This window comes from Phyllobates terribilis, unplaced genomic scaffold, assembly GCF_046119375.1.
Source record: "Phyllobates terribilis strain yellow unplaced genomic scaffold, ASM4611937v1 Scaffold_4__5_contigs__length_816908805, whole genome shotgun sequence".
Lineage (NCBI taxonomy): Eukaryota > Metazoa > Chordata > Amphibia > Anura > Dendrobatidae > Phyllobates > Phyllobates terribilis.
The window spans coordinates 17,644,707-17,664,044 of NW_027362764.1; the positions used below are offsets into that span (position 1 = coordinate 17,644,707).

The following is a 19,338-nucleotide window of genomic DNA, read 5'->3' on the forward strand; positions in this document are numbered from 1 at the left end:
ACTGAGTCTAAGAGGCGGCCTTCACACAACAGCTCTGAGGGGCAGTCTTTACGTGTTAGGTATGAGGGGCAACATCGATGTAACACTTATGACAGCAGGATCGGCATTAGGGGAAAAAGACTAAGTGATATTCCATTGCTCATCCCCAAAAGGGCCCCTTGAGGCTGTGAGTCCATACACAGTGGCCGGTTTAGAGGACTGCCTGCCTTTACAAACCAGAAACTGGTCTGAAAATACTGTACCAGTCCTGCATTGTCAGTGACGTGAGGGACCAGTGGTCAAATAATGATCAAATCAAAAGAGGTCCTTCACCCTGCAAGAGTCTGAAGGAATAGAAGATGAGGAGACTGCTATATCCACTACGCTGTCCCTGGTTATACAGTATGCACAGTGTGTATACAGCATATATTCTGCTAGGATTAAGGCGCCTCAGCGCGCCAGGCTTTTGTATTAATCTTACATCATTTTAATGTTTATCCAATAAATAGTTATTTTATAGGAGTGACTGCACACTTAATTATAACTGGGGAAATGAGAAACTAATTATAACTGGGTAAGTGAGAGAGATCTGACATTTCAACCTCCGTTGAAGTAGGTGCCTCCCGCAGTGACATGGTAATTACAACAGTAGATCTACTCTTGGAACCAGATACCAAAATTGGAATTTGTTTAGTCAGAGGCGGAGAAGTACAGGGGCTTCCTCTCTTCAAAGGATTTTTCTCAGACCTTTTGGAGCCTGTGATCAGTGAAGAATATTGGGGTTTGCATTGATCCGATATTTATGGGAGATACAGTACAGACCAAAAGTTTGGACACACCTTCTCATTTAAAGATTTTTCTGTATTTTCATGACTATGAAAATTGTACATTCACACTGAAGGCATCAAAACTATGAATTACCACATGTGGAATTATATAGTTAACAAAAAAGTGTGAAACAACTGAAAATCACCGGAAATGGTCTTCCATCAATCTTGAAGGAGTTCCCAGAGATGCTTAGCACTTGTTGGCCCTTTTGCCTTCACTCTGCAGTCCAGCTCACCCCAAACCATCTCGATTGGGTTCAGGTCTGGTGACTGTGAAGGCCAGGTCATCTGGCGTAGCCCCCCATCACTCTCCTCCTTGGTCAAATAGCCCTTACACAGCCTGGAGGTGTTTGGGGTCATTGTCCTGTTGAAAAATAAATGATGGTCCAACTAAACGCAAACCGGATGGAATAGCATGCCGCTGCAAGATGCTGTGGTAGCCATGCTGGTTCAGTATGCCTTCAATTTTGAATAAATCCCCAACAGTGTCACCAGCAAAGCCCCCCACACCATCACACCTCCTCCTCCATGCTTCACGGTGGGAACCAGGCATGTAGAGTCCATCCGTTCACCTTTTCTGCGTCGCACAGTGGTTGGAACCAAAGATCTCAAATTTGGACTCATCAGACCAAAGCACAGATTTCCACTGGTCTAATGTCCATTCCTTGTGTTCTTTAGCCCAAACTAGTCTCTTCTGCTTGTTGCCTGTCCTTAGCAGTGGTTTCATATCAGCTATTTTACCATGAAGGCCTGCTGCACAAAGTCTCCTCTTAACAGTTGTTGTAGAGATGTGTCTGCTGCTAGAACTCTGTGTGGCATTGACCTGGTCTCTAATCTGAGCTGCTATTAACCTGCGATTTCTGAGGCTGGTGACTCGGATAAACTTATCCTCAGAAGCAGAGGTGACTCTTGGTCTTCCTTTCCTCGGGCGGTCCTCATGTGAGCCAGTTTCTTTGTAGCGCTTGATGGTTTTTACAACTGCACTTGGGGACACTTTCAAAGCTTTCCCAATTTTTCGCACTGACTGACCTTCATTTCTTAAAGTACTGATGGCCACTCGTTTTTCTTTACTTAGCTGCTTTTTTCTTGCCATAATACAAATTCTAACAGTCTATTCAGAAGGACTATCAGCTGTGTATCCACCTGACTTCTGCACAACACAACTGATGGTCCCAACCCCATTTATAAGGCAAGAAATCCCACTTATTAAACCTGACAGGGCACACCTGTGAAGTGAAAACCATTTCCGGTGACTACCTCTTGAAGCTCATCAAGAGAATGCCAAGAGTGTGCAAAGCAGTCATCAAAGCAAAAGGTGGCTACTGTGAAGACCCTAGAATATAAGACATATTTTCAGTTGTTTCACACTTTTTTGTTAAGTATATAATTCCACATGTGGTAATTCATAGTTTTGATGCCTTCAGTGTGAATGTGCAATTTTCATAGTCATAGTCATGAAAATACAGAAAATCTTTAAATGGGAAGATGTGCCCAAACTTTTGGTCTGTACTGTATATTTTCAGCATCGTAGTGTAGGGACGAACAAAACGAAATCATTCACATCACCATAAGGCCATTCTAACCCCTCCAACTTAATAACGATGCGATACATGATGCTATCCATCCATGCCATGTTTCATCTCTATAGAAAGGTAAAATTGCAATAGGAAATATGATGACAACATCTACCTCCTGGGACCTCCAGGTGCACAGATATCCTGTAAATTGGGGATCTCATACAATTCTAAAAGACCTAGCACATCCCACCACCAGCTACCACATGAGCTCACCAAGGCGAGGTATGTGGGCATAACCTTGATCTAACAAAATACTGTACAGAGTTTGGGTTTGCTGTGATTCTGTCCGTTTTCCTAAGGAGTACCCCCCTCCGCTAAGCTCTGAGCCACTTCCGTGACACAGGTTTAGTAGTTTTCTTTTGCTATTCCCTTTTATTTTATGTAATTTTATATACTGTATTATTTTGTTCCCATTTTGTACCATTATTCTATATTTTTATAAACACTGCCTATCTTTCTGGATTAAATATATGAAATGTAATAGCTCTGTTCATTTTACTCTGTAAACCGCACCCCTGAAGCCATATCCTACAAGTAACAGCTGTCCAACCGGCCTGTTTAAACGAATGGGGCTGGCAGCTAGTAGTTCATTTTGTTATTGTGGAGTTGGCGGTGACTGTATCGGGGGATATATATATTCCATGCGTTGGAATTGGAGGTGTATATACCATACATTCACTGTGAGGTCAGGTCTGAGACATGACACAGGTCAGGTTTGATTCGTGGCACAGGTTAGGGATGCGGGGGGCACAGGTCAGGTTTGAAGCACAGTCCATGAATTGGATCTGAGGGTCAGCAGAGTCCAGGTGTCAGATCTGAGGGTCGGCAGAGTCCAGGTGTCAGATCTGAGGGTCGGCAGAGTCCAGGTGTCAGATCTGAGGGTCGGCAGAGTCCAGGTGTCAGATCTGAGGGTCGGCAGAGTCCAGGTGTCAGATCTGAGGGTCGGCAGAGTCCAGGTGTCAGATCTGAGGGTTGGCAGAGTCCAGGTGTCAGATCTGAGGGTGGGCAGAGTCTAGGTGTCAGATGTGAGGGTCGGCAGAGTCCAGGTGTCAGATCGGAGGGTGGGCAGAGTCCAGGTGTCAGATCGGAGGGTGGGCAGAGTCCAGGTGTCAGATCTGAGGGTCGGCAGAGTCCAGGTGTCAGATCTGAGGGTCAGCAGAGTCCAGGTGTCAGATCTGAGGGTCGGCAGAGTCCAGGTGTCAGATCTGAGGGTCGGCAGAGTCCAGGTGTCAGATCTGAGGGTCAGCAGAGTCCAGGTGTCAGATCTGAGGGTCGGCAGAGTCCAGGTGTCAGATCTGAGGGTGGGCAGAGTCTAGGTGTCAGATCTGAGGGTCGGCAGAGTCCACATGTCAAACACATTTGACTGAAAGGTCGCCCTTGAGGTGACAATGGGGATGGGGACCTGTGTACTTTAGGTCTTTATTAACCTTATTAAAACAGTATTCTTCCATATCACCCTCCACAGCCATTATTACACAATAGATTCAGAGTCCCACCATGGCCCCCCATCACCCTCTATTATCCCACACCACTTTAGATGAGTGTCCACAGACAGATATTTCTTGCTCTCCTCACCTCGCACACTCAGGAAAGCTGAGGATACGGCGTCCCCGGCCATGAATGTCACCCTGCAGCTGTCCTCCATCCTCAGATTCTTCAGCAGGAGGAGATGTCTGCGGCCGTTCTCAAAGTAAACCATCTCCACGCTGTCGGAAGTCTTGGCCGGATCATCATCCACCAGCCAGTTGTAGTTGTAGCACTCCGGCTTAGCCAAGTAGCACTCAAAGAGAGCCTCTCCGCCCTCCAGAGCCTCCACGTTCTCCAGACCCTGCAAAATCTTATTCCTCTCTAGAAGAAAACAGAAACATTGACTCATCAGCCCAACCAACCGGAGTGTAATACATCGTAAATTATAATGCATTACTGACCTAGGATGACTGCACTGGAGTGTAATACACCGTATATTATAATGCATTACTGACCGAGGATGACTGCACCGGAGTGTAATACACCATATATTATAATGCATTACTGACCAAGGATGACTGCACCGGAGTGTAATACACCGTATATTATTGTTACGCTCGCGCCCGGACTGACTGGCGTGAGCGTGATTAGTGATCCCACTGTACCATGAACCGAGGAGTGCCTGGAGGGGCGTAACTAAGTATCAACCCGATAAGACCAAGGTCGCACGGCAGCGCAGTCGATTCCGTGAACCAAGGAGGAACCGAGAGGAGGGACCAGGTGCTACTCCAGGTCAGACCCCGGTCACAGCTGTTGACCCACACCGGGGAATGCAGGAACAGGCAGGTTAGACTGGCATACAGGCAGGTGGGTATTGGCAAGCACGGCTGGTATGCAGACAGGTGGGTACTGGCAAGCACGGCTGGTATGCAGATAGGTGGGCACTGGCAAGCACGGCTGGTATGCAGACAGGTGGATACTGGCAAGCATGGCTGGTATGCAGACAGGTGGGTACTGGCAAGCACGGCTGGAGTGCAGACAGGGAGGTACTAGCAGGTTGGAGCGCAGGCTGGATAGGTTGCAGTACAGACTGGGAGACAGGAATAGAGCCGCAGGTGCGGTAGACAGAGGCAGAGCAAAGCGAAACCGCCGGAGCGGAGGACAAGGCAGAGCAGAGAGGAACTGCCGGTGCGGTGAGCAAGGCAGAGCAGAGCGAAACCGCAGGTGCGGTGGACAAGGCAGAGCAGAGCAAAACCGCCGGAGCGGTGGACAAGGCAGAGCAGAGCGAAACCGCTGGAGCGGTGGACAAGGCAGAGCAGAGAGGAACTGCCGGATCGGTGAGCAAGCAGAGCAGAGCGAACCCGCAGCTGCGGTGGACAAGGCAGAGCAGAGCGAAAATGCTGCTGCGGTAAGCAAGCAGAGCAGAGTGAAACAGCAGGTGCAGTGGACAAAGCAGAGCAGAGAGGAACCACCGGAGCGGTGAGCAAGCAGAGCAGAGCGAAACCGCAGGTGCGGTGGACAAGGCAGAGTAGAGCGAAACCGCCGGTGCGGTAAGCAAGCAGAGCAGAGTGAAACCGCAGGTGCGGTGGACAAGGCAGAGCAGAGAGGAACCACTGGAAAGGTGGGCAAGGCAGAGCAGAGAGGAACCGCCGGAGCAGTGGGCAAGACAGAGCAGAGAGAAACCGCAGGTGCGGTGGACAAGGCAGAGCAGAACAGGGCTGAAGGTGCAGGCAGAGAGGACAGGGCTCTGTTCACATGGAACAGACTGGAAAATGCAGGAAGATGTCTAGAACACTGGAGGTAGATATGGAGGAAGGGAAAAGGGACAAGCAGAACCAGATACACACAAGGTACTTACTATGAAGTAGAAGTAAAACTCACAAACAGAAGTACAGAGACAGCGAGTTGGAGTTAGGTGCAGGTTCAGAAACTGCAGGAAAAGGGAAGGTACGGACATAGAGACAAACAGGTAACAGGCTAGGATACAGTTCAGACAGGAACTGCTACTGCAACGAGATACAAGAACAAGCCTGGGTATACAGCCCCCAGAGTGGCGGAAACAAACTAGAAGTCAGAGATAACAGGCCTGGGTATACAGCCCCCAGAGTGGCGGAAACAGACTAGAAATCAGAGATAACAGGCCTGGGTATGCAGCCCCCAGGGTGGCAAAAACAGACTAGATACAAGACAAGACCTGGCAACTCAGAGGCAAGGAGCACACTGATAGTAGTGTTGCTCAGGCACCTCCTTCTGGGTGGAGGGGGTTTAAATATCCAGTGACTCACAGCAATAGGCTGTGGACGCATTAGGAGTACGGCCACAGCAGCTATAAGAATCAGGAAGTAACCGGGCCGCCACCCTAAGCAATCAGACAACAGACATGCACACAGCATGAACTGGAGCAAGGTTTGCCGGCTGGACTGACAGGTAAGATTGCGGTCTTGCATAGTGGGAGGTGGTGCACTATGCAAGCACGCCACCAGGGATGTTACAATTATAATGCATTACTGACCGAGGATGACTGCACCGGAGTGTAATACACCGTATATTATAATGCATTACTGACCGAGGGTGACTGCACCGGAGTGTAATACACCATATATTATAATGCATTACTGACCAAGGGTGACTGCACCGGAGTGTAATACACCGAACATTATAATGCATTACTGACCGAGGATGACTGCACCGGAGTGTAATGCACCGTATATTATAATGCATTACTGACCGAGGCTGACTGCATCGGAGTGTAATACACCATATATTATAATGCATTACTGACCGAGGATGACTGCACCGGAGTGTAATGCACCGTATATTATAATGCATTACTGACCGAGGGTGACTGCATCGGAGTGTAATACACCATATATTATAATGCATTACTGAACGAGGATGACTGCACCGGAGTGTAATACACTGTAAATTATAATGCATTACTGACCAAGGCTGACTGCACCGGAGTGTAATACACCGTATATTATAATGCAATACTGACCGAGGATGACTGCACCGGAGTGTAATACACTGTACATTATAATGCATTACTGACCGAGGATGACTGCACCGGAGTGTAATACACCGTACATTATAATGCATTACTGACCGAGGATGACTGCACCGGAGTGTAATACACCGTATATTATAATGCATTACTGACCAAGGATGACTGCACAGGAGTGTAATACACAGTATATTATAATGCATTACTGACCGAGGGTGACTGCACCGGAGTGTAATACACCGTATATTATAATGCATTACTGACCAAGGATGACTGCACCGGAGTGTAATACACCATATATTATAATGCATTACTGACGGAGAATGACTGCACCGGAGTGTAATACATCGTATATTATAATGCCTTACTGAGCGAGGGTGACTGCACCAGTGTGTAATACACAGTACATTATAATGCATTACTAACGGAGAATGACTGCACCGGAGTGTAATACACCGTATATTATAATGCCTTACTGAGCGAGGGTGACTGCACCGGAGTGTAATACACCGTATATTATAATGCATTACTGACGGAGAATGACTGCACCGGAGTGTAATACACCGTATATTATAATGCCTTACTGAGCGAGGGTGACTGCACCAGAGTGTAATACACAGTACATTATAATGCATTACTGACAGAGAATGACTGCACCGGAGTATAATACACCGCATATTATAACGCATTACTGACCGAGGGTGACTGCACCGGAGTGTAATACACCGTATATTATAATGCATTACTGACCGAGGGTGACTGCACCGGAGTGTAATACACCGTATATTATAATGCATTACTGACGGAGAATGACTACACCGGAGTGTAATACATCGTATATTATAATGCATTACTGACCGAGGGTGACGGCACCAGAGTGTAATACACAGTACATTATAATGCATTACTGACAGAGAATGACTGCACCGGAGTATAATACACCGCATATTATAACGCATTACTGACCGAGGGTGACTGCACCGGAGTGTAATACACCGTATATTATAATGCATTACTGATCGAGGGTGACTGCACCGGAGTGTAATACACCGTATATTATAATGCATTACTGACGGAGAATGACTGCACCGGAGTGTAATACATCGTATATTATAATGCATTACTGACCGAGGGTGACGGCACCAGAGTGTAATACACAGTACATTATAATGCATTACTGACAGAGAATGACTGCACCGGAGTATAATACACCGCATATTATAATGCATTACTGACCGAGGGTGACTGCACCGGAGTGTAATACACCGTATATTATAATGCATTACTGACCGAGGGTGACTGCACCGGAGTGTAATACACCGTATATTATAATGCATTACTGACTGAGGATGACTGCACCGGAGTGTAATACACCGTATATTATAATGCATTACTGACCGAGGGTGACTGCACCGGAGTGTAATACACTGTATATTATTGTAGCGTCGGCATCTCTGCCTCCTGCCGTGGCTCCGGTCGGCGTCATCCGCTTCTCATTCCGGCTCCCTTGCCGTAACCGCCCGGGGTGCGCGCACTGCGCGCAGATCCCTAGGCACTGTACTTACGCCACGTGCGCTCCCTACCTCTTAAAGGGGCCGCACGCCGTCCTAAAATGTCCCCAGCCAGTGGCCGGAGGGCTTCGGTTATTTAAGGCACCTCCTCCAAAATGGAGGTGCCTGTGCAAAGTTGTTGCTTGTGTTCTAACACTTGCTCCAGCCCTCAGATTCCAGTGCTGCCCGCCAGACTGTTTATCAGCCATGCCCGCCAGCCCGTTTATCAGCCGTGCCCGCCAGCCTGTTTATCAGCCATGCCCGCCAGCCCGTTTATCAGCCGTGCCCGCCAGCCTGTCTGTCAGCCGTGCCCGCCAGCCAGTCTATCAGCCGTGCCCGCCAGCCAGTCTATCAGCCGTGCCCGCCAGCCTATCAGCCGTGCCCGCCAGCCTATCAGCCGTGCCCGCCAGCCTGTCTATCAGCCGTGCCCACCAGCCAGTCTATCAGCCGTGCCTGCCAGTCTATCAGCGGTGCCCGCCAGCCTGTATATCAGCCGTGCCCGCCAGTCTATCAGCCGTGCCCACCAGCCAGTCTATAAGCCGTGCCCACCAGCCTGTTTATCAGCCATGCCCGCCAGCCTGTTTATCAGCCGTGCCCGCCAGCCTGTCTGTCAGCCGTGCCCGCCAGCCAGTCTATCAGCCGTGCCTGCCAGCCTGTCTATCAGCCGTGCCCGCCAGCCTGTCTATCAGCCGTGCCCACCAGCCAGTCTATCAGCCGTGCCTGCCAGTCTATCAGCGATGCCCGCCAGCCTGTATATCAGCCGTGCCCGCCAGCCTATATATCAGCCGTGCCCGCCTGCCTGCATCAGCCGTGACCACCTGTCTGTTTTCTAGCGCTGCCTGCCTACCAGCCGAGCTCATCTGCCAGCCCATCTGCCGTGCCTGTCTGCTTCGGCTGTCAGTCCCGTGGGAGTCGCCTGCTCTCGCACGAGGTCGGTCCCAGTGTGGCATCTGGTTCACCTTCCCGGTCCCTCCTTGGTTCACGAAGTCGACTAAGCCGGGGTCGGTCCGGATAGGCACTTAGTTACGCCCCTCTGGTCCCTCCTTGTAGCACGGCACACTGGTTCCACCATCCGGACCCGTAACACTTTGCACAGGCCATAGAATCCGGTGGCTCCCAGGCTCCCTTGCTCTCAGACCTGTACCAAGAAGTCTCCCGCCAGAGATCTCAACAGGATACAATCCTATCCAATCTGCGGACTTTTAACTCCCGCTTGGAATGCCCTATTCACCTCGGCTATGCCCGCCTCTAACCAAGCGGCATACGCTTCGGTGGCACCCAGTGGCGGTGTGGCACCCAGCTTAGGACCCCGACTATCTGCTCCAACACACTCTGGCGGTGATCCCGCTCTATGTCGGGGCTTCATCAATCAGTGCACGCTGCACTTTGTGCTCCTGGCTCATCAGTTCGCTTCTGACCGGGCTAAAGTGGCATTTATAATGTCTTATTTCACCAGAGAAGCCTTGGCATGGCTCAACCCCTGTGGGAGAGAGGAGATCCTCTGGTGTCTAACCTCCAGGCTTTTCTTGCGGCCTTCTGGAGGGTTTTCGATGAGCCCGGCCGCACATCCTCGACTGTCTCCTCTTTTCTTCGTCTACGCCAAGGGAACCTCACAGTGGGCCAGTACGCTGTGTGTTTCCGTACCCTCGCGTCTGAACTGGCCTGGAACAACGAGGCTCTGGTGTCTACCTTTCGGTAGGGCCTTTCTGGGCGGATCAAGGACGAACTAGCCAGTGGTGACATACCCACCTCTCTGGACGACCAAGTGTCTTTGGCCACACGGATCAACATCAGGTTCCAGGAGCGTTCTAAGGAGGTGATTTGTGAGAGAAAATCTTTGCGCCTTGCACCAACCTTCCAAAGGCCAGTCTCTCTACAAGCCTCTGCCTCGGCATCCACCCCAGAAGCTATGCAGGTAGACCAGGTAAAAATGGTCAAGTCTCTAGAGGAGGTCCGCCGCATCGAGGGAAGATGTTTTTACTATGGCAGCACGGAAAATTTAATCCGCTCTTGTCCAGAGAGACCGGGAAACTCCATTGCCTAGGATCGCTTGGAGAGGTCGCCCTGGGCAAAAATTCTTTCTCTCCATCCCGGACTATGTGTTACACGCATGCTACTAGGTTCAGATAGAGGCGAGACAGGTTACATTAATTCTTTGGAATCCTGGGTGAACCGTTAATCAGGGCGACCACAGACCATGTGCTGCAGCTTCTCTCAGGCACACAGAGGTATTGACCCTCAGGCACACACACGTAGGTTGTTTCACTTGCTGAACAGACAAACTTAACAAGAGTCCTCATAAACGGTAGAACAGTAGCATTTAATAAGAAGCCGCACAGCCAGTGCAAGTTAAGTCTTATGAGTAACAGGCTCCAGTGACAAACAGTACAGTTTCCTTAGCAGCACAGCAGTACACAGTCTTCCCAGTAGTACAGGACAGCACAGTTCTAATGCAAAGGCACATTAATGAACACAGCATTCTTTACAGCACAGTGAGATGGAGGGGGGGGGGGGGTTTGCTGAGGGAGATGATCCCTGTTTCAGCATTTCTTCCAGTCCTGATCTTTCTGCCTGGCAATACTCTGCACTGCTAGTTCAGGAACTCTACCTGACCTGTGCTTAGCTTCATTCCTGACTTGAATCCTTTTCACTTGCAGGGGTGCTTCTGTGAGATACAGAACACACACACCACCTTTCTCTCTTGGGCTCCAGGCAGACAGTAAACAACTTCCCCACAATCCCCCTGGGGCTCTGCTAAAACACTCCCCTTCTCCTGTGACTGTGTTAACCCCTCTAGTTGCTGGACTTCCTGTCTCATGTGCTTGTGTTACTTCTAATAGTTGCTGAATGCTTTTAAAGCAACAGCACTACTTCTGCATGTCACACTCTGCAACAGCACTACTTCTGCACGTCACACTCTTCCCTCCTTTTTGAATGTCGTCCTCGACATTAGTCTTAATTGGTCAATCTGACCATTTCTGAGACAGTGGTGAAAGTTGGATAGCTTCATATAGAAATTGGCATTGACAAATTGGTATAACATTCATAAACATTGATAACAACCTATTCTTACGACCTTTTTCTTGTAGGACGCCTGTAAGAAATAAACACTTAACACAATTAAAACAATCAGCATCTCTTCAGCTGGAGCTTTTCATACGTATTCAACCAGCTCTCTCTCTCTCTATGCTTTAACAGTTCTTTGTTTCTACAAAGTCTTTTAAGGAAAATCAAAGCATGAAAACAAGTCTTTCCACTAGGCAACATCTTCCATACTGCCTCTCGGTGGTGAATACCACTCAAGTGGGCATACCTGGTCCACAGGCAGAGATACCTGTTTCCAGTCGACAGTCCTTGGCACTTGACTCGGTTCACCAAGTGTCTCATAGGTCAGCATCACGGGCCTCCTCACTTCTCGAGTCGACATCCTCCTGATGGGTTGTTTCTCAGAGACCACGGGTTCTTGGGTCACAGAAGTTTCTTCCGCCGTACTTATTTCCCGTGCTTCCTCCGATGCTCTTGGAGCTGCCTGTGTAAGTTCCTGTACTTCTCCTGAGTCACTTGTTTCCGCACGGTCTGGTAATTCTGCTCCTCCTGAGTGTCGATTGGTCTCTTCAGGGGCCTCTGTTCGATCATCAGATCTGAACTGGACTTCATCAGTACTCATTTGTATGAACTATGGAGCCTCAGGACTTAGTTCACTCTCCTGAGGATGGTACATCCCTCTCCTTGCCGGTCCAAGAAATACAACGATGTGTTCTTCACCATCGGAACTTTCAAGTTCACTATCCACCTCCGGAGCTTCAGTCCGTGGTGGTCCCTTAGTCGATCTCGGACGATGTCGGTCTACGTCTGTTGTGGTGTTGTGGTGTTGTGGTGGGAGATAATCACAGGGTAGTAGTAAATTCCGATGGATTATTCTGGTTTTCTTGTCTCCCATTTCCAATCGGATTTCATACACTGGGCTGTCATCAGCTTTCCTCCTTACGACCACATAAATCTTGTCTTTCCAGTACGAACTAAGTTTTCCTGGACCGCCTTTCTCACATACGTTCTTGACTAGCACCCGGCTTCCCGTGCCAATTCTGCTCCATAACATTTTTGATCATAGTACTCCTTAATCTTGCTCTGTCCTTGCGTAACCACTTTGGACCCTATGTTGTATACCTCTGCCATCCGTTCCTTCCATTTCCGAACGCACTACGGATATGTAGCACCCTGAGGATTCGGCTGCTACAGGGGTATTGCACCTCAACCCAGAGGTGTGATATTCCACTCCCGGGTAAGGATGGAGTGTGGAACTGAGCTCAGTAGGCTGCATGCACTACACACATCCCATTTCCGAGGAACAGACCGATGGTACTCCCACTAGAGAAATGTGCAGGTACGACAGTGTCTGTTCCTGGCTGGAGTGGGAGGGGGGGTGGAACATCCCAGTAGTGTAGGGGCAGATAGGGGGAGCAGTCTGGGTAGTGCTAGGAGCTCATTGGGTGCTGGTCACCTGAGCTCACACATAGAGGGAGTATATAAGGTGGGCACCATCTTAGGACAGGGTCTTTTGCAGAGTGAGGTCAGTCTGTCAGAGTTGAGTCAGAGAAGCAGAGCAGAGGAGAAGAGCAGCTCCAAGGCCCAGAGAGAGAGAGGAGAAAGAAGGACCCAGAGGGGGAGAAAGAAGGAACTCCAAGAGCCCAAATTAGACCAGAGGGTGAAGAGTTGGCAACAGGGTACCGGATCCCAAGCTGGCAGAGGCTACAGCACACCTTAGCCAGGAACCGGAGGTCGTGGGCAGGACCGATCTGCCACGATCACCCACTAAATCCACCTGGAAGGCAGACCAGGAATAGGGTCAGGGAACCCAGAGACAAGGGTTTACCACCAAGAGGCCCGAGGGAGCCGGACATAGGTGGATCCCTGGTGGGGAAGGCCAGAGAAGAGGACAGGACAGAAAGGGAGCTCAGGACCACGCTCCAGAACTGCCTGGGGGTTGGCTGAGTCCAGGACCTGGTGGACGCAGCACGGCTCGGGTGGTCACTTAAGGCTGGAGTGACCAGAACAACTGCAGTAAGTAAACAAACCCTGAACTGCACAGCCCGACTCTGAGTCTCATTTCAATCCTCGCTGCACCATCACAATCCCCATCCTCTGCAACTGACCCCCTGAGGCTATACCCCTCCCGTTGGGGGTTATACTACCCGAGCTGCACATACATCACCAGCCTCAGCGGACCCTGCTGCAGCGGCGGCCGTATTGACCGCAATTCAACGGGTGGCGTAGTCGACACAAAAGAACATCTAGTAACATCATAAGGACTGCCACACACTGAGCTTGACACCCTGGGCACGGACCGGGTCACAGCCACTCGGAGACTACAACCCCCATCTGATCCGGCTCCGGGTATCCCCAACAACACTGGCCCAGGGGGCGCGTCAACTTTGGCGTAGTCGGCAGGATCACGTGCCCGCAACAACCGGGTACTGCGTGCCTGAAGAAAAGTTCACCGTTACCTTAAAAAGAAGTCTCCCGCCGGTTCCGGAGGGTCCCCGCCATCGGGCCCCATCACAGGTCGTTTCCCGCCGGTTGTCCGCCATTTGCAGCTTTTTCCCGCCATCCATGGAGTTTCCCGCCACTGGGAGACGATTCCCGCCATTTCCGAAGATTTCCCGCCTTGGGGGAGCGGACGCCATTATGGGCGTGCCAGAGGGTGGCAAGAGGCCACCTCCCATCGTGGGCCAGGTCGAAGAATGGCGCCAAAAGCGGAAACCGCGCCCACCAACAGAGACTGTGATGCTGGAAGTGTCCATCAGCGTAAGAGAACTGCCCCTGGAACTAAAGTTGCCCCGGGACCACCCTCGATGTGGGCGGAGACAGAAGAAGAGAACAAAGATGGGTGTCGCCTGGAGCAGTCTGGAGAGAGCGCACCCGGAGACAAGACGTCTGGAAGAGAGTCCAGAGAGAGCCTACCCGGAGATGGAGGGAGAGCCAGGCAGCACCGACCCAGCGGTCAGGAGCCTGATGCGGGCCGCCACTCCAGGCAGCACCGACCCAGTGGTCAGGAGCCTGTTGCAGGTCGCCACTCCAGAAGGCCTGCTGGAGATCCTTGCACAGCTCCCCCGAGACCGGGAGTGTGCACAGACCGCGCTGGAGGGCCTCGCACAGAGGTTGGCCCGGGTGCAACGAGAGACGTTGGCGGAGTGGAGCCGAGAGATGGCCCAGCAGACTGAGACTCGTCAGCGGAGCACGCCACCCGAGACGAGGAGACAGACCGCCTCTGAGGATGGCGCAGGAGGAATGAAGGCAGGAGACGGCGCCGAGAAGGGAGCTGAACGGACGGAGGCAGGTAAAGGGGACGTCTCTACCCCGAGCCGGGAAACCGCGTGCCTGCCCCAGCTCCCCGTCGCAGAGCCCGAAGTTCCCCCTACCGTGCCCGTCGCTGCAACGTCACCGCCGCCGACTAGGCCTCAAACGGAAACCGCGGCCGCGACCCCTGTGACGTCACACGCCTCGACCTCGAGCGTGGCCAAGCAGGAAATACCACCGGCCTGGTCGCAAGGCCTAGTACACCCGGGCGCCGCAATACCAACAGCGGCCCCTACCTCCGCGGAGCCACCGGCCTGGTCGCAGGGCCGAATAACCCAGGGCGCCGCCGTTCTTACGGTGCCCTTTGCCTTTAAGGTGCCCCAAGCCTGGTCGCAAGGCCTGGTCGACCCGGGCGCAGCTACCATCAACGCGCCCTCAACCTCTAGAGTGCCGCACCTGGGTGAAAATCTATTTGCCCAGCATACGTGCCCGGATGGGCAGCCCTTCATATGGCCCCAGGAGTACATTCAGCTGGAACTCCAGAGAGCAAGGCCCATGTGCGAGCCCCTGATTCCGGCTCCGAAGCCCGTAAAGAGGACCTCGCCCCCGCTGGAGGAGGCACAGTTCGAGTGGGACCCCACCGGAGAAGACCTCATGGGGTTCACTCAGGAGACTCGGGCGGCCGCAGCAGAACATGCAGAGTGCTGCCGCCAGCAGCTCGAGGTCTTCGAGAGGGAGCGGAGAGAGAGGCGGGTCCGGGAACAGCAAGCACAGATAAGGAGCGCGGAGCAGAAGAGCCGGACCAGGAGGAATCCCCGTGCAGCTCATGGTCCCCCTTCCACCGGGACTGTGATAAAATTCAACATGCAGCATGGGTGGGGCTTCATTAGAGACCATCATACCCCCGGCGACGTCTTTGTGACCCGCAGAGACGTAGAAAGCCATCTGCCGGAGGGACACAGAGGTCGTGACCTGTATGAAGGGGACGAGGTCACCTTCACCCGGCACAAGTGTGCCAAAGGACCCTACGCCCTCCATGTGCATCGCCTGACGGAGGAGGAGCTGCGGTGTGAGGAGGAGCAAGAGGACCCGGACGGGTCTGAAACTGAAACCAACCAACAAGAAAGAGCAGGAGGACGCCGTCGTTGAAGTACGGTAGAGAGAGACTGTATAAAGTTGCCCGTCGGGGTACCAAGAACTGTTACTTATTTAAAATATGTTCCCCGTTGGGACCAGCCAAGAGTGAACTGTTAATCCCGTGTGTCCCTATTCCCACTGACCGAGGACTGAGAGCGGTCAATCCTCCCTAATACCTGGCCGAGGACTGAGAGCGGCCATATCCCCTTGTATATAGTTGCGCTTCCTAAAGCGCCCCCTACCGGTTTTATAGGAAACCGTGTTTCTTCAAGAGACTGTCGCACTTTGCCCGGTCACAAGTTGCACCGTGGCCGGAGGAACAAGAGTGTTATTTATGATAAGTTTTATATGAAAAGTTTATGCTGATAATATATGATGTTTTCTATGTTTATGTTTATGAAAAAAATTGTATGTTTGTGGATGTTTATATCTTACAGCCCGAGGACGTGCTGTGATTTACCAGGGGGGAATGTAGCACCCTGAGGATTCGGCTGCTACAGGGGTATTGCACCTCAACCCAGAGGTGTGATATTCCACTCCTGGGTAAGGATGGAGTGTGGAACTGAGCTCAGTAGGCTGCATGCACTACACACATCCCATTTCCGAGGAACAGACCGATGGTACTCCCACTAGAGAAATGTGCAGGTACAACAGTGTCTGTTCCTGGCTGGAGTGGGAGGGGGGGTGGAACATCCCAGTAGTGTAGGGGCAGATAGGGGGAGCAGTCTGGGTAGTGCTAGGAGCTCATTGGGTGCTGGTCACCTGAGCTCACACATAGAGGGAGTATATAAGGTGGGCACCATCTTAGGACAGGGTCTTTTGCAGAGTGAGGTCAGTCTGTCAGAGTTGAGTCAGAGAAGCAGAGCAGAGGAAAAGAGCAGCTCCAAGGCCCAGAGAGAGAGAGGAGAAAGAAGGACCCAGAGGGGGAGAAAGAAGGAACTCCAAGAGCCCAAATTAGACCAGAGGGTGAAGAGTTGGCAACAGGGTACCGGATCCCAAGCTGGCAGAGGCTACAGCACACCTTAGCCAGGAACCGGAGGTCGTGGGCAGGACCGATCTGCCACGATCACCCACTAAATCCACCTGGAAGGCAGACCAGGAATAGGGTCAGGGAACCCAGAGACAAGGGTTTACCACCAAGAGGCCCGAGGGAGCCGGACATAGGTGGATCCCTGGTGGGGAAGGCCAGAGAAGAGGACAGGACAGAAAGGGAGCTCAGGACCACGCTCCAGAACTGCCTGGGGGTTGGCTGAGTCCAGGACCTGGTGGACGCAGCACGGCTCGGGTGGTCACTTAAGGCCGGAGTGACCAGAACAACTGCAGTAAGTAAACAAACCCTGAACTGCACAGCCCGACTCTGAGTCTCATTTCAATCCTCGCTGCACCATCACAACCCCCATCCTCTGCAACTGACCCCCTGAGGCTATACCCCTCCCGTTGGGGGTTATACTACCCGAGCTGCACATACATCACCAGCCTCAGCGGACCCTGCTGCAGCGGCGGCCGTATTGACCGCAATTCAACAGGTGGCGTAGTCGACACAAAAGAACATCTAGTAACATCATAAGGACTGCCACACACTGAGCTTGACACCCTGGGCACGGACCGGGTCACAGCCACTCGGAGACTACAACCCCCATCTGATCCGGCTCCGGGTATCCCCAACAACACTGGCCCAGGGGGCGCGTCAGATACGTTCTGTAAGTCTCTAACACCGGAGTATCGAACATGTCGATTGGCAGTCTTGATGATCGGCCATACAATAGGAAAAAGGGTGAGTAACCCGTTGCATTGCTCTTTGTACAGTTATAGGCATGTACCACTTTTGACAGAGAACTCTTCCAGTCTTTCTTCTCGTCAGCTGTTAAAGTGCACAACATCGACAATAATGTTTGGCTAAAACATTCCACTTGTCCATTACCCTCTGGATGATAGGGCATTGTGTGGGAACTCTGAATTCTACAGTACTTTCCTGGTTCTCGAATTCTCTTCCTTGGTCGTGGTGTAACCTCGCAGGGAACCCAAACCTCAAAGCAAAATCAATGAAGATCTTCTCTGCCGCTGTTAGACCCGATTTATTGGTGGTGGCATATGCTTGAGCAAATCGAGTGAAATGGTCCATCACCACCAAGATGTATTCGTAACCACCCTTGCACGTCTCGAGATGTAGAAAGTCTATTGAGACCATCTCAAACGGATACGTAGTTTGTATGTTGCCCATAGGTGCCCGGGTGGATGTGTTGGGACGTTTATCTTTCAGACATCCACACTCCCTGGTTACGTACGGCTTAATATCTCTCTGCATGAACAGACAGAAGAAACGTTCACGGATCAAGTCGGTTGTCCCAACTGCCGTTTTGTTTTCCTCCTTTACGATACAGGATACCGTCTTCACTGAGGTAGAGCTTCGTCCATTCTTTAATTAAAACAGATACTGATGGTGACTCATTATCTCTCTCCCGTTTACTTGGAAACCGATTTTGGTCCACATAAAGCAGTATTCTACCAATTATCTGATCTTCCCGTTGTGCTCTATAGATTTTCCCTTTTGGTAGTTGTTGAATAGACCGGGGTTGATCTTGTTCTCTCGCTTTTATGGTGTTTTCCACCATCAACGGACACCACAATGGTGTGTTTTCCTCCTGATAATCTTGTACTGCTTGGGTAGTGCTCTCAATTGTTTCCAGACTGACTTCCTCCGAGCATTCTTGTATGAACTCCTCAGACTCTAGTGGCATTCTTGACAATCCGTCAGCATCCGCATTGAATTTTCCTGGCCTGTACTTGATGCTGAAATTGAAGTCAGCTAGTTCAGCGACCCATCTCTGACCCGTTGCATTCAGTTTGGCTGTAGTAAGGACATAGGTCAAAGGGTTGTTGTCAGTGTATACCTCAAACTCTTTGCTGTAGTAGAGATAATCTCTAAAATCGTTCACACAGAGCCCATTTCAATGCCAGGAACTCCAATTTTCCAGAATGTAGATGGTAAAATTGAAACATAATCAATGACTCTCATTTTTCCATCTTGATGCTGATACAGGGCAGCTCCCAGTGCAACTTGAGAAGCGTCACAATGAAGAACAAATGGTAAATTGAAATCAGGATATCCCAAGGTGGTGGTTTTATCAGGTAGTCTACTAGTTCTTCCAATACTTCCTGGTGGTCTGCTGTCCAGGGAATGGGCTGTTGGGACGAAACGGCGTTATTTATTTTAAGCCCGGTCCTACCCGCGTTCTTCTTTTTCTCCGTGGGTGTTGATGTCTCTGTCATTTCCCCCAAGAGGAGGTATAGTGGGGCGGCAATCCTGGAGAAGTTCCGAACGTAAATGCGATAGTAGGAGAGGAATCCTAATATCTGCCTCAACTCCCCGACGGTAGACGGCCGCTTATCTTTTAAGGCCAGTACCGGAGCGATTTCTGCTGGGTCCATGGTATATCCTTCTCAGGACACAATTTTCCCTAGAAATCGGACTTGTATCTTGAACAGTTCACACTTATTTG

The 19,338-nt window shown here is 51.0% G+C and overlaps 1 protein-coding gene across 1 annotated transcript in view; it reads right to left on the minus strand.

Annotated features, from left to right (window-relative positions):
• The window catches only part of OBSCN (obscurin, cytoskeletal calmodulin and titin-interacting RhoGEF), a 528,918-nt gene that overhangs the window by 155,934 nt on the left and 353,646 nt on the right, over positions 1 to 19,338 (minus strand). Inside the window, exon 61 of the mRNA XM_073676881.1 lies at positions 3,959 to 4,231. Coding sequence (XP_073532982.1) covers positions 3,959 to 4,231 — 273 coding nt within the window. The remainder of the gene's footprint in view (positions 1 to 3,958; positions 4,232 to 19,338) is intronic.